The sequence below is a fragment of the Aythya fuligula genome, chromosome Z, assembly GCF_009819795.1.
Source record: "Aythya fuligula isolate bAytFul2 chromosome Z, bAytFul2.pri, whole genome shotgun sequence".
NCBI classification, from domain to species: domain Eukaryota; kingdom Metazoa; phylum Chordata; class Aves; order Anseriformes; family Anatidae; genus Aythya; species Aythya fuligula.
Genome location: NC_045593.1, coordinates 39,266,375 through 39,281,692, shown reverse-complemented (window position 1 = coordinate 39,281,692; position 15,318 = coordinate 39,266,375). Strand labels below are relative to the sequence as shown.

Below are 15,318 nucleotides of genomic sequence, written 5' to 3'. Positions count from 1 at the left end.
CAAAACTGTACACTGTACTTAAGATGAGGCTGCACTAGTGCAGAGTAGACAATCCCTTCACTTGACTAGCTAGCAGTGCTGTGTCTGATGCACTGTAGGGTATGGTTGACCATTTTGGCTGCCAGGGCACACTAATGGCTGATGTTCAACTTGCTGCCAACCATAACCCCCAGATCCCTTTTTGTGTGTCTGCTCTCCAGCCTCTCATACCCCAGTGTATACAGGGGTTGCCCCTTCCAAGGTGCAGAATCTAGCACTTGCTCTTGTTAAATTTCATGCAGTTGGTGACTGTCCATCCCTCTAATTTGCTAAGATCGCTCTGCAAGGACTCTGTTGATCTCTGAAGGAGTCAACAGCTCTTCCCATTTTAGTATAGAGTACAAACTTAGTATACATTTGAGTCCTGCAGACTAGAAGTAGTTCTTCCTACAGAAGTCATTTATGAAAACACAGAAGAGAACTGACTCCAAAATGGAATCCTGCAAAACCCTACTACTCACTGGCTGCCAGCCTGATGTAACCCCATTTACTATAATTCTTCTATTTATAACTAAGCCTTACCCATCAGCCAATTTTTCACCCACCATATTATGTATTTGCCTTGCTGTATGCTAGATGTTTCATCTAGAAGGATACCGTGATAAACAGTATAAAAAGCTTTGCTGAAAGTCAAAACAATTAGATCAACTGGTTTTCCTTGATCAGTTAGGTGGGTAACCTTGTCATAAAGGGAAATGAAGTTCATTAAACAGGGCTTTTCCCTTTTGAACATGTACTGGCTGAGACGAATGGTTCCATTGTCTTTTGGGTGTTTTGCAGTAACTCCCAGAATAATCTTCTCAACAATTTTTCCAGGCACTGAAGTAGACTGACAGGCCTGTAGTTACCACGGTCTTCTTTCTCACCTGTCTTGAAAGCTTAGACAACATTTGCCAGCTTCTAGTGGACTGGGACCTCTCTGGATTCCCAAGACCATTGAAAAATAATTGAGAGAGCTCTCAAAATGACATCAGTCAGCCCTCAGAGTAACTTGGGGTGAATCCCATTGGTCTCCATAGATTTATGCATCCAGCTGGAGCAGCAAATCCCACGTTTGGAGTTGTCTGAGAGTTTATCATTACTGCAGTCACAGTTCTCTAAGTCAGGGCTCTGGGGCTCCCAGGGACCATCTTCAGTGTTGAAAACAAAGGAAGTGAAGTCATTAAACATCTCTGCTTTGTGTATATCTCCATTTGTGAGGTGACCATCCTCATCAAGTATTGGACCAACAGTGGTCCAATATGGACCAAAGGGGATGCATCTCCTTTTGATGTTAACATCCTTTAAAAGGTCCTTTTTATTTTCCCCCACAGTACTGGTCATCTTCAACTCTAATTGAGTTTTGGCCACATGGATTTTCTCCCTACAATGTGAATAGTCAACAGCATTTCACAAGTCCTTACATCTTGCCCAACCTCACTTCCAGTGGCCATACACTTTCTTTTTCTGACTAAGCTCTAGAAGATCCCTGCTAAACAAAGCCAATCTTCAGCCCCACCTGCTTGATTTCCAACATTTTGGAATTGCCTGTTCCTGTACTCTTACAAGGTGGTTCTTAAAGAGGCATCAGCACTAACAACTTCAAAAAGAGTTTCACAGGAGACTTTACTAGCTAGTTCATTGAGCAACATGAATTCTGCTCTCCTCATGCCAAGTACTGACATTTTGGTGGCATTGGTGGTACTGACATTTTCCTCCTGTCACCAAAGATTTTAAATTCAACTACTTCACGGTCACTATTGCCAAAACAGCCACCAGTCACCATTTCATCCACAAGATCTGCTCTGTTTACAAGAAACTTACCTAGGAGAACACCCTTCCTAATTGGCTCCCTTAGTACCTGTACCAAGAAGTTATCATCAAGGTGCTTTAGGAATCTCATGGACCCATTTGTATTAGCTGTGTGGTATTCCCAGTTAACATATAGCAAGCTGAATTAATCCAAAAGGACAAGAGTGGCTGATCTAGAGTTCTTTAATTCCTTGGTGTTGTCATCCTCATTGAGTGCCTTATAGTAGGAACCCACAACAACATCTGCATTATTTGCTTGTCTCAATTATTACTCAAAAGTTCTCAATTGTGTCATCATCAACTGCAAGCTCTGTGCAGATACAGACCCTCCATTACATGCAGTGACACCTTCTTCTCCACCTTGCCTACCTTGCCTATGCCTTCTGAAGAGCCTATAACCACTCATTGTAACATGCCAGTCACAGGACTGTTCCCATCACATTTTTCTCATGCCAATGATGTTGTATATCTGGTACTGAGCTAAGACTTCTAGATCCTCTTGCTTGTTCCTCATGCTGTGTGCCTTGGTGTAGAAACATTAAAGTGTTCTTCATTGTACCTAACACCTAGTGGAGCAGACTGCAGGATCTTACTACTATGGAGTCCATCAAATTTTGCCATGCCTTCCATAGCTTATCACTTGCAAGCCCAAGTTTTTACCTCTTTCTCTCTTCAAATCTAGTTTAAAGCTCTATCTATCAGCCCTGTTAACTTCTTCACGAATACCCTTTTTCCGTTCTGAGAAAGATGCTCCCCAGCAGGCATCAGTAGGCCTGGCATTGTGTAGACCATCCCATGATTGAGAAACCTAAAATTCTGCCACTGGCATCCACCTTAGAGACATGTATTCATCAGGCTGGGTCTACGTGTTCGATATTTTTCAGTTACTGGAAGAAAAGAAGAAAACACAACCTTTGCCTCTGATCCTTTAACCACTCACCCCAAGGCCCTGAAGTCCTCTTTGATTGCCCTTGGAATTCTCTGCTACTTTATTGTTGCCAACATGAAAAGTCAATAATGGATAACAATCAGCAGGCCTTATCAGGCAAGTGAGCTTTTTACTAATGGTACCAGAAATGCTGAAATTGCAACAAAACTTCACACAGCAAGTCAAAAGTTACTTTTAGCAATCCAGGATCAATGAGAAACATACAGGAAGACATGGGTTTTCTCAATCCTCCAGTTACAAGTGTGTTGTTTTGTTTTGTACCCTCAAACACCTACCAGAAACACTCAAATTTAAGCAACTCAGTATCTGATTATATAAGTCCTGGTTTCAGCTAGAATAATTTTCCTCCTAATAGCTGGTAGAGTGCTATGTTTTGAATTAGGATGAGAAGAGTGTTGATAACACACTGATGTTTTAATTGTTGCAGAGCAGTGCTTACACCAAGCCAAGGACTTTTCAGCCTCTCACTCTGTCCTGCCAGCAGTCAGGCTGGGGGTGCAGCAGGAGCTGGGAGGGGACAGACCCAGGACAGTGGACCCAAACTGGCCAAAGGGGTATTCCATATTATCTGACATCATGCTAAACAATATATAGGGTGGCTGGCCAGGATGGGGGGGCCAGCTGCTCAGGGATAGGCTGGTCATTGGTCAGCGGGTGGTGAGCAATTATATTGTGCATCACTTGTTTCGTACACATTAGTAGTAGTAGTAGTTCCCAGTCGGGGGCAGTTTTACCAGGTAAAGTGAGTATTGCTCTGCAACAACACACATCAGTGTGTTATCAACACTCTTCTAATCCTAATCCAAATAATAGCACCCTGCCAGCTACTAGGAGGAAAATTAACTCTATTCTAGCTGAAACCAGGACATTGCCTAAGATGGCAAATTATTCATTCACACTGTTTTATATATATATAAATATATATATATCTTATATATATATATATATATGCTTTGTTTTGCTTTTTACCTTGATGATATAACATGTAGCTAATTTGTATGGAATATATGGCACTTCTTCGGTTTTGCATTCTTCAAGCTCTGTCAGTTTGTGGTCAGCATCAGAACAAATTTCAGATGTATTTCGATGATCTGTTTTATAACAAAAATGACTTCATTGACTGGAAGTAAGGAACTGGATGTTATATCTAGCAGCTAGAATTAAAATGCACAGCAAATAAAGATCTACATATTATATTCTAAAATTTTTGCATAGAACAGATCCTTGGGAAAGGAGTTTTAGAAACTCTGACTTGTCAGCTTTGACTTGTGGACAGCATTATACATAGTTATATTGTCTGACAATTACTACTGTCTGATGCTAAATACTTATACCAAAGCTACAAATGAAAACTTAAATAAAAAATTATGCAGAAAAGTGCTACCTCTTAATAAAACTAATTTTTATCACAGCTAAGAATAGGACACTTTAAAGCCTCATTCACAACTACCTTTAAAAGTTATTTTGAAAGACTCATTTTAGATCACAGTAAGATAAAAAATAAAATAAAATAAAATAAAATAAAATAAAATAAAATAAAATAAAATAAAATAAAATAAAATAAAATAAAATAAAATAAAATAAAAAATCAGATCAGACATCTCTGACTGGCTTAACACAATAATTAACTTCTTATTAGGAAATTATTGAGTACCATAATCCTTGTCTAAATATAATAATTAACTGAAAGATGTGTAAGGTCAAAAGAGATTGGGTTCTGATTACTTAAAATGGTAACTTGTATAAATCCAAGCTGTTTGGTTGGATTCAGAATTCTAAGCTCACATAAAGGAAACAGGAAAAAAAAAAAATCTCCCGAAAAAAGCACACACACACACACACACACACACACACAAAAAACAACTCTACACTTATGTAACATAGTATGTGATCAAGAAAATAAGAATAATATTTACTATACAAATATACCTTTTTCTAGAGGTCTGTTTTCACTCCATCCAATCAGGGAATTCAGTAGTGACCACTTGTTTATACTCATTCCGACTTTGTGCAGCCAAAATTTTCCCTCCTCATCTGTAAAAAAATAAATTTTAAATCAAATAAAAATCATCTAATCATTGCAATCATCTAATCATTCTCTTGATTAAATAATTGGATTCAAATATGGTATATGCTTATTCTGTTGGGACCAATAGAATTTTGAATGAGTAAAATTGATAGCAAAGATTTGGAGATCAGGGAATCATTAAGACAACTACAAAAAGAACAAGGATGCAATATATGTTTGAGATTTGAATATTTGTATCTGATCCAGAAAATAGAGATAGACTGAAATTAAGTGTGCCCTCCAGACTTGGCTCTCAGCTTCTGTCAAAAAAACAAAATATTGGATTTTTCCCAATATCTTTGAAATTAAGTATTAATGTGTATATATATATGAGATATATATGAAGGGAGGATGCCGAGAAGATGATGGTGGTCTTTTCAGTTGTGCCCAGAAGCAGGACAAGAGGCAACGGACACAAATTGAAGCACAGGAAATTCCAGCTGAATATGAGGGAGCACTGTTAGGGTTACAGAGCACTGGAACAGGTTGCCCAGAGAGGCTGTGGTGTTTCCTTTTCTGGAGATATTCAAAACCTGCCTGGATGCCATCCTACACAATGTGCTCTGTGTGATCCCGCTTGGTGGAGGGGTGGGGGCAGATTAGATGATCTTCAGAGATGTCTTCCAACCTCGACCATTCTGTGATTCTACGTGTGTGTGTGTGTGTGTGTGTTTAAACACATTATTGGAGGAGTTATACATAACCCAGACTTGTTAGTAAGTACTATAGTGATTACATGCATGCAAAGCTCCTTCTGAGAGAAAAGCAACCAAGCAACCAACCAACCAAAACAAAACAAAATAAAACAAACAAACAAACAAACAAACAAAAAACCCACAACATGAGCATCATCTCCAAGTGTTCTGGTGTAAAAATGAGAATAGCATCTTAAATGAGTCTTCTGACTATTTAAATAGGGTGAAAGAATTATCAGAAAATAAGGATTTTTGGCCAATGGTGAAGTTTAGATGTAGAGCTACATTTTCTGAGTTTCTAAAGCAAAATTCATTCACCTCTAGTACAGCGATTTTTTATTTTTAAGTTTTACAATCTTTTTTTTTTTTTTTTTTTTTTTTTTAAAGTCTATTCACTTTATTTTTATTAGGCACATTGTTACAGAATGTACTGTTTTAAAACTGTTTTTTTTTTTTTTTTTTTTTTTTTTTTTTTTTACTCTTTATTCAGCTTCTAGGTAGAATCACCAGATTCTATTCCCATACAAGCATTAAAGTCTTGTTTTCCAAAGCCTGGTTTTGATGATTTTAAAATATGTAACTGTATAAATGTGTGGAGAAGAAGAGTACCATTAGCTCAAGTTATTCTTAAACTCATTAATCACATCATTATATTTTATGTACATTATTTTATATATATATATGTATAAGGTTCTATTCTGTGAATTATGTCAGTATAGAATGTGCATGTCAAATTATATAGAGAATAATTATTTCTGAAAGGGCTTTGAGATATCAGATCTATATTTTGATTCATATTTGGCTTTCTTTGAACCACAGTGAAACCACAGTTATTTTTGAAAAAAACGTCCACTTTGCATAATCCCACTTTTGGCAAAATCAGCCACTAGAACATCAATGGTTGCAGGCCAAGATTATAGGTTCTATTTTACTGCCTAGCATAAAGGTTAATCTTGAAACCCTTAATGGAAATCAGATATATTGGGTTGTTTCCTAATGGGAAAAAAAAAAATAAAAAATAGGAGTTTGCTATAGCATTTGATGAAATGACTAGAAAGTTCCCCTTCAGCCTACAGTAGTCCACAGGGAATATCCACAAGTTAACTCATGAATGCTAAAAATCATGGCTTTTGTCTTTGTCTTGGCGAAAGACTCCCAGTCCTGCTGAATTTTCACATTTTTGTGCTTCAAATGACACAGTACTCTATGAGATCTCTATCCCTAGGTATAATATTTACCTTCCTCAAAGGAAAATCCCAGTTTTTTCTTCTTGTTGTTTATTCTTTGGCAAAAACACCTTATTTTTACACATTACCTAGGTAATTTTATAAGTGTAATTCCCAAACATTTAACCATAGCTGTCATAGTCTACATGGCACAGACTAGGCAGACGTTATTTCTGAATAACTGCAACTGTATTTTTTGATAGTTTTTAGAGAGTCTGATAAGTTACACACCTTGTTGTAGAAGTTACAGATACAGAACACATAATACATTTAGTTCTGTTCTCCTGCTAACTTTGGTTTTAATGGGCCAATAGGCATCTACAGTATATGAGGCCCTGAAGAACAAGTTCCATGACCTATATGATGTATCATGAGAGAAACTCTCACATCTAGACCATACTCACAGTCACCTGCGTTCATCCTGTGCTGGCACTGATGATGCAAGATGAGCTATAACATTTATTCAGTTCTGCTGTTAAGAGACTACAGTATAATAATGGAGTACCAGGCTGCCCTTTTGTGGAAAACAGTACGCTTTCAATCTGAAAGTCAAAAAGCACTGCTCACCCTGCTCAGGTGTCTCTTCAAGCATTACACTTTTAATCACACATGAAGGATGTTCTTGTATCTCCCCTGAAAAATCCATAACACTGCCCGGGAGAGGAACAGATGAGTGAATGGTGCTCTGTGGTTTAGGGTGAGGTTCACTTCTTACTTGATCTTCAGGAACACAAGAGCACGAAGGGGTAACTGTTCGTAGCCATGCATCTGGAAAAACAGTTGAAGTGATGGTTGGCAGTAAAACACTAGGAGGAGGTATTCAGCTAAGAGGTTGAAGAGCTGATGTCACGAAACAATAACAGTTTTGTAAGATCACAATCCAAACTGAGTTTAGGATAAAAATACTATAAAGTGTCAGTCAGTTTAGCAGTGAACCTAGGTGATTTTTTTGAAAGTGGATCAGAGCAAACATATAGGTTTTGCCCTTCTGTCTGATTTGAGGATTATATTTTGAATTGATTACATCTGTTCACTGCAGTGTCAGACCTAAAAAAGCCCTCAGTGTTCCTGAATTTCATCTTTGAGAAAGGAAAGAAATGAAAAGTGAAGCAAGTATTGTTTCTTTACTAGTACATATTCAGATTTGGTTTCACAGATTTGCAAAATGGCAAACCCATTTGTTTACCCAAATTGTTAGTTCTCAAACCAACCGCAGGGAAAGGTGGAGCTATGTGTTTAACAAGTGTGTTATTTACAGTTGTCAAGCTATTGCAATGTTATTACTAATGTTCATATAGGTGGCAGGTATGTTCTTGTTCTGTCCCAAAACTCCCTAGGGACGCACCTAGGCTGACTAGTTGCTGCAAGTTGAGCTTTTAAGAACACAGACTTAGTCACCAAAACACATACTACTTCATCCAGTGTTATAATTTTCCAAGCAAGCTGCACAGTGCTTGGAAACTAACACTATTTTCTGGCCATAACACACGAAGGTTGGGCTGGCACACAAAACCAACTGGACAAAGGACTGTTGTAGTATGTAGTAAAACATTAGAAAGAAAAACAGTAGTGAGTTACACTGTTAGTCTTCTAGTCTCAAAGACGGTCTATTGCAATGGCAATATGCCAGCTAGTGTCAGTATAAGGTCATGTCTGAAAATAACAATTAATATGTCACAGTTATAGTAATGCTCTTTTATTATTGTTATTATTATTATTATTTTCTTTTCCTGTCACTCACATGTTGAAATATATATATAAAACAAAGAATTTTGGTTGAAAATTTGCCTGAATCCTTGGAGCTCAGTTCAGTTAGGACAGAACAGATTTCTTTTTTCTTTTTTCTTTTTTTTTAAGACTGTGTCAATAATGTTTCAAATATCAGATACATACTGTTTGCTCAGTCACACTGCCTCCACTCTAAGAGGCAAGAGATCCCAACCTTCTATCCAATTTTTGTGGCTTATTAAAGATTTCCAGTCTGGTCTAACATGGTGTTTTCAGTTGCATGTGTACTGGTCTCCACAATATAAATAAGGGGTTAGGGTACTTGAAAGAAACTGGGGGGATGTGTGTGTGTGGGGGGGGGGGGGTGGAGGGCAACAAAGATGGTAAAAGGGCTGGGGTACATGTCTTGTGAGGAGAAGCTGAGGACATTTGGCTTGTCCAGTCTCAAGAAGAGAAAGCTGAGAGGTGACACCATGGGTCTCTGCTCTCTGTAACTTCCTAAGGAGGGAAAGTGGAGATGGGGGTGCTGTTCTCTGCTCCCAAGTAACTAATGACAGGGCTTGCAGAAATAGCAGAAAGCTGTGCCAGGGAGGTTCAGACTAGATACTAGGAAACATTTGTTTACTGTGTGGGTGGTCAAACACTGGAACAGACTTTCTAACAAGCTGGTTGATGACCCATGCATACCAGTGTTCAAGAAGCATTTGCGTAATGCCCTCATTAACAAGGTTTAACTTTTGATTAGCCTTAAAACAATCAGGCAATTGGACTTGATCTTTGACGGTCCCTTCCAACCAAACTATTCTATTCTGTTCTGTTCTGTCTTGCCATGCCATGCCATGCCATGCCATGCCATGCCATCCTATCCTATCCTATCCTATCCTATCCTATCCTATCCTATCCTATCCTATCCTATCCTATCCTATCCTATCCTATCCTATCCAGTCCTGCTCACTATCTGCAATTAGAGCAAATGGGCTTTAAACTGGATCTGCTGAAAGGAGCTTTTCAGAACATCAACCAAATAGGACAGGCTAAACAAGGCTGAGTGCCAGGTGCTGCACTTTGGATGCAACAACTCCAGGCAATGCTACAGGCTGGGGGAAGAGTGGCTGGAGACCTGCCAGTCAGAAAGGGATCTGGGGATATTGGTGGATAGCCGTCTGAATATGAGCCAGCAGTGTGCTCATATGGATGAGAAGGCCAGCGTCACCCTGGCTTGTGTCAGAAATACCGTGTGGCTTTCCAATACCTAAAGGGGGCCTACAGGAAAGCTGGGGAGGGACTCTTCATCGAAGTGTGTAGTGCTAGGACTAGAGGTTATGATTTTAAAATGAAAGAGGGTAGATTTAGAGTAGAGGTTAGAAGGAAATTCTTTACTCAGAGAGTGGTGAGGTACTACTGAAACAGGTTGTCCAGAGAAGCTGTGGATGCCCCATCCCTGGAGGTGTTTAAGGCCAGGTTGCATGGGGTTTTGGGCAATCCAGTCTAGTGGTAAGTGTCCCTGCCCATTGCAGGGTGATTGAAAATCTTTAATGTCCAACCCAAAATTCCATGGTTCTGTAATTCTGTGACAATTTGTCATCTTTTTCTCAGGCTATGCTTCTAATTACGTAAAACAGTTGGCAGATAATTAATATAACCCAACACCTTCATTATAATGATGGCACATTCCTTTTAGTAATTTTCTAACCATTTGGTGTGTGTGTGAATATATGTAGATTAAAGATGATAAAATTACCTGTTCTGCTTTGACTTTTAGCAGCAGGAGATGCAAAATTCCTCTTCTTCTTCCAGAACCAGGATAGTAATGAAAGTGGGATACTTTCTTCAGAATATGAGTGCTGATCTAAACAAAAGTATATATATTAAAAAAAAAAAAAAAAAAAAAAAAGTCCAAGCAACAAACACAAATGCAAAACAGGAAAAGAAACAAACAAACAAAAAGATCACATATTCTGAAACAGTCTTTTTATTTATTTATTTATTTATTTATTTATTTATTCCAGTGGTTAGTTATGCTTTTCTTTTACATCTTGAACTAGTTTTAATATAATGTCTCAGTATTCAGTCTGCAGCTTGGGATGTGTTACGCAGACTAACTACATCAACAGTATTAACTAATTCAACTCCTTTTAAATTAAAATAACTATAAATAAAATACAATAGAAATTCTTGGGACATTAAAAAGTAAAAGCTGTCTTGTAGATGTATAGGCTTGCTTCTCCAGAGGTTCCCTGCAGAGCAATTTCTAATGAATCTTTTTATTATAATGCTAATTGTGCTATCAATGTTGTATGCTGTATCAAATGAGATACAGAGAAACAGGTAAGGTGACCCTGTACTTTCAAAATCAGAGTTCTCCTTTGCTTCAGGTGACATTCAGAGTCAATCCAGACCAGGGCTCTGAATCCTTGTAAATCATCAAATATGCCATTCATTTAAATTGCAAGTTATGAAAGTGTGTTACGTATCTTAGAACTGCTGGAGCACAAGACACAGCTTATCCTACTGAGAGATGATCCTGACAACAGAGAAAGGATGATGCAAAGGGGTGGAAAGGTCAACCAGGAACATATGATATCTGTCCTTCCCTCTGAAAATGCAATATTTAAATCAATAATGTACAGAGTGAAATAGTTTGGTATCTTACTATTTGATCATAATAAACCTCGCCCAGATTAATTTCTCTGTGCAATAAATGCAGTAGGATATGGCAGAAAAAGAAGACAGAAAATAAATATTTGTTGTATTTCTCATGTGTTTCATTGCATGACACTTCGTATATGTCAAAATATAGAATGTTTTGATTTTCATCAAGTGAATTTGTGAAGTGATTTTTAACATTCACAGTAATTTCTGAAATCTGTGATTTCCAAGGAGCAGAAATCTGATGAACAGCCCCACCCCTGTGTTGTCTGTAATACCTCTAATTTTACCCTTTTATTTTAAAGAAAGTAGCAGTACATATCTAATAAAATAAAGAAAAACATACAAACAAACAAAAAAGTTGGTTGCACTGTCAGAAGAGTATATAAATTATATAAAGCAAATATTGTTTTAATAACTTAGTGTAGAAGGCCTGTTAGAGTAATATTCTTGAATGTTTCTTGCTACAGGACTGTTTCACAGATGCTGAGGCTCTCTGCTGTTCAATGTAATCTATAAAGCAGGCACATATGTTAGGCTTTCTTATAAGGACATCAAAAAGTTGAACATAACCTGTCTCACCCTCTGTGCTCTGGTGCAAGACGAGGAAGGGCAGGGAGAGAATTTTAAGCACTGATGGCAATATCTTTTAAATGAGGCTTAATAGAAGAACTATAGCCAAAGAAAAAGACAACTCCTTTGACTTGGGCAGAAATACATTTTCCACCTATAATAACTGGAAAATAAGTTATGAAACTTGATGTGGGTACAGAATAACAGGTCTCACTATGTCCAGAACAAATGGGCACAGATAATCAAGACAATAATTGTTCCTCTTTGTTGCTTACAATGAAGCAGAAATTGTCATTTTTATTGCAGCTGCTGATCACTCCTACAAGCAGTCAAGCACCAGAATGTAGTTGCAACAGTCAGCATAGTGGGGTGGTTGGAAAAGGGCCATTTAGGGACTCTCCTCTTGATTATGGATGGAATAGTGTCTGCTTCTCATATGCTTCTCATACTATGGAGTGGGTGGTTTTACAAACTAGTATGGTCCTTCTTTCTCACTGAGCACTGCAACAGATGGATATCAGCCTGTTCTACAGAATTAAAACCTGAAGTTATAACAATGACTCCAGTTACTTTGTAATTATATAAATTCATATTTGGTATAGCTAAACTGAAGATTCATGTATCAATAGGTTTTCATTCCATGGGAACAATCTTTCTTATAATCCCATCTCATCCGCTGAAAGTAAATTGAAAAGGAGCTTCTGATAGTATTTTACAGGTTTGTTTACATTGTTATAAGCTACTACCCAGACAAAAATACATTATGCAAATTTCTGCTTATCCATTCTGGTCAAACCACATATTTTTCTCTATCATTCTCAGGTTACTCTGCCTTAAGCAACAGCCTTGCCCAATGGTATTGCCTAACAGAGTTGACAATCAGTGGTGTTTAACATGTTATTCTCAGAGTTTATGGTATGAGAGAAGGGTACAGATAAATTAATAACAAAATTATTGAATTACACTATAAAAGTAAATTGGCGTAAAGAAGAGTTACTGGAGTAAAGCTAAGAATCTACATATCCTAACAAATAACATATATTTTTATGTTTATTTATAGACATTCATATTTATCCCATTCATATTGGTTAGATGTGATATTTCCATGTATTTCTAGTTTTTGCTCACTTATTAGTCATCTTCCTGAGAATACAAGCAAATCTCAATGCCTGACTAATGAATGGAGTGTTCTTCGTCTTTAAATCATGGCAATATGCCTTTAATTTTAATTTTATTTAACGCATTTGAATTGTCTTATGCTTGAGAAGTGTATTTTATATCTGAGAACAAAATATTTTTGCTAATATAGGTGGGAAAGGTTCAACTATGTTCTTTAATATTACATAAGAACAGACTGTTCCATCATGACTGATGGACAAGATCTTCAAGTTACAGAGAAAAAGCCACAAATCTTCCTCCTCTTTCCCTCACCGAGTTTTTCATCAGCCTGCTCCCTAAGGTGGGGCAAGGCAAACAGTCCTGCTTTCTTTATAGGCATAGATGTTCACATATTCTTTAATTACACACCCTTGAAAAGAACTCATATAATCTTGCCTTCTGTTTTCACTTTTTTATACTCATAAACAAATTTGCAATAAAAGTTCCAAATTAAAAATGACAGTTGTTACTGGACATTTTAATTTTTGAGGCTCAACCTTAGTTACCTGGTAACACCAGAATATGGTTGCTTCAGAGTATGTATCAAAAAAACTGAATGCCCAAAGTCAACTAATCAGTTTGAACACTCACAATAGTATTTTCTATGAGATATTTCATAAAAAAAAAAAAGTAAAAAAAAAAAAAGGTTGCGATTTAATGCCAATGGTGCTATTTAATGACAATTTTAATGTCATGACTAGGATACATATAGTCTCCCAAAAATCTAGTAGAAACAACACAAGAATTGAAAAAGTGTATATTGACTATTTTGTTCTTTTGTTGTCATGTTCTTCTTTGAGACAAAATCCTCTGGTAAAATTATTTTCTTTGTAAATTTTTGTTTGTTTGTTTGTTTCTTTTCCAGCAAACATGGAATTGCTATTTCAGGGGAGAAATAAACAGCTGAAAGTGGAGAAGCTGAGCAAATGTAAAAAGAAAATACTCTTAAATAAGATGCATTTTAGAAAATGAAGTAGGACTAGCTATACTTAAACCACTTTTCTAATCTTGTATTAAATCTCCTTTTAGTTAGTATGTTTTTCGCTCACTGTCCAACTGAAAGTATTTTCACGTAGAATTAAGTTCATTACTTGTTCTACAAACAAACTGAAGAATTTTGATTTCTTAACAAACTTTTCCGAGCAAGAACTTAATGGCTTTTTTTATTGTTAGGACTACCAAACCCATTTTTCAGTCTTCATAAGAAGCCACTGCTGTTAGTCCTGCCCTTTGATCAGTCCCTTCTCCAGTAGTTTCTGTTCATTTTCTAGGTTTGTTTTTCTTAAAACAACATGCCTAAATAGAGACACAGTACATACCCATGAGGACACGTAGTCACTTGTAGTGGCTGAAATAATACTCAGTGACTTCTTGAGATGTGAAAATTAAATCCTTTTTTTTTTTTTTTTCCTAAAAATTCACAAAATATTTGTAGATTCCAGAGCAGCTTTACATAGGAGACTGTCAATTTTTTTACTTCATTAAGCTTTATGAAGACAAGTATACAACATTCCAACTAGTCACTAGCATTAGAACATATGCATTCCTAGTTTAGAAAGACAGATTTTTAAAAAATATCAGGTTTATTCAAAACTATACTCATCCACATATGGATATATAACCACAAGAACAGTAGATGATACTTGTGGCTATCTACATAACAATGGGTTCTTTACTTCCTTCTATTTACTGCTAAGAAGGTTAGCCTGTTTATACTCTGTTTTGTAAAAAAAAAGGATGCCTGGCTCCCCCCTTCAATTTTCATGAGTTGTGTGCCAAATATATATATATATACATAAGTATATATTTATATATGTATATATTTTAAACTAAATAAACATTATTTCCAAAAAACAAAATTACCTTCATCCATTGTAATTAGTCTGTTTCTCAGGGCCAATGTTTCCACAGAGGAGAGAGTTAACATCTGGTATTTTCTGTCAGCCTCCCACACCATGTGCATAAATATTTAATCTATAAAAATGTAAGAGCTTCACTAGGAAACAAGATACCTGAAGAAAGCAAAATGTGAAATATGGATCAGGTTTCTTCTCACTGTTTCCTGTGGCTAATGTCTGCATTAATAGGAGACCAAAACTAGACGAAACTCAATGTTGTATAAGACTTAACTATCACTGAAAAAATATAAAGATGCATATACATGAAAGCAGAAATAATCATAAGATTAGAAGTGTTTTGTTACTTTACAAATGCCACATTTCCTTGTTTCAGTAGGGAAAAAAAAAAAAAAAAGTGAAATATGATACTCTTGCTACATTTCCAGTAGTGATGAAACATGTAAAGGTACAAGGGTTGTTTCATGCAATTTCAGCCCTGATTTCACATAAACAGAGTTATTAAATGCTTACAAATGCAACAGTTATTACATCAGAACAAATTTTTCCCCGATCTGGAGAATTGCTTCATAGAAGTGTATTGCCC

General features: G+C 36.7%; 1 protein-coding gene across 1 annotated transcript in view; it reads right to left on the bottom strand.

Moving 5' to 3' along the window:
* Positions 1-14,839, bottom strand: part of LOC116500708 — a 29,070-nt gene extending 14,231 nt beyond the window's left edge. The window contains exons 1-5 of the mRNA XM_032205897.1: positions 14,740-14,839; positions 10,238-10,345; positions 7,336-7,536; positions 4,709-4,813; positions 3,749-3,870 (exon numbers count right to left, since the gene is read on the bottom strand). Coding sequence (XP_032061788.1) covers positions 3,749-3,870; positions 4,709-4,813; positions 7,336-7,536; positions 10,238-10,345; positions 14,740-14,839 — 636 coding nt within the window. The remainder of the gene's footprint in view (positions 1-3,748; positions 3,871-4,708; positions 4,814-7,335; positions 7,537-10,237; positions 10,346-14,739) is intronic.
* Between the last annotated feature and the right edge of the window lie 479 nt (positions 14,840-15,318).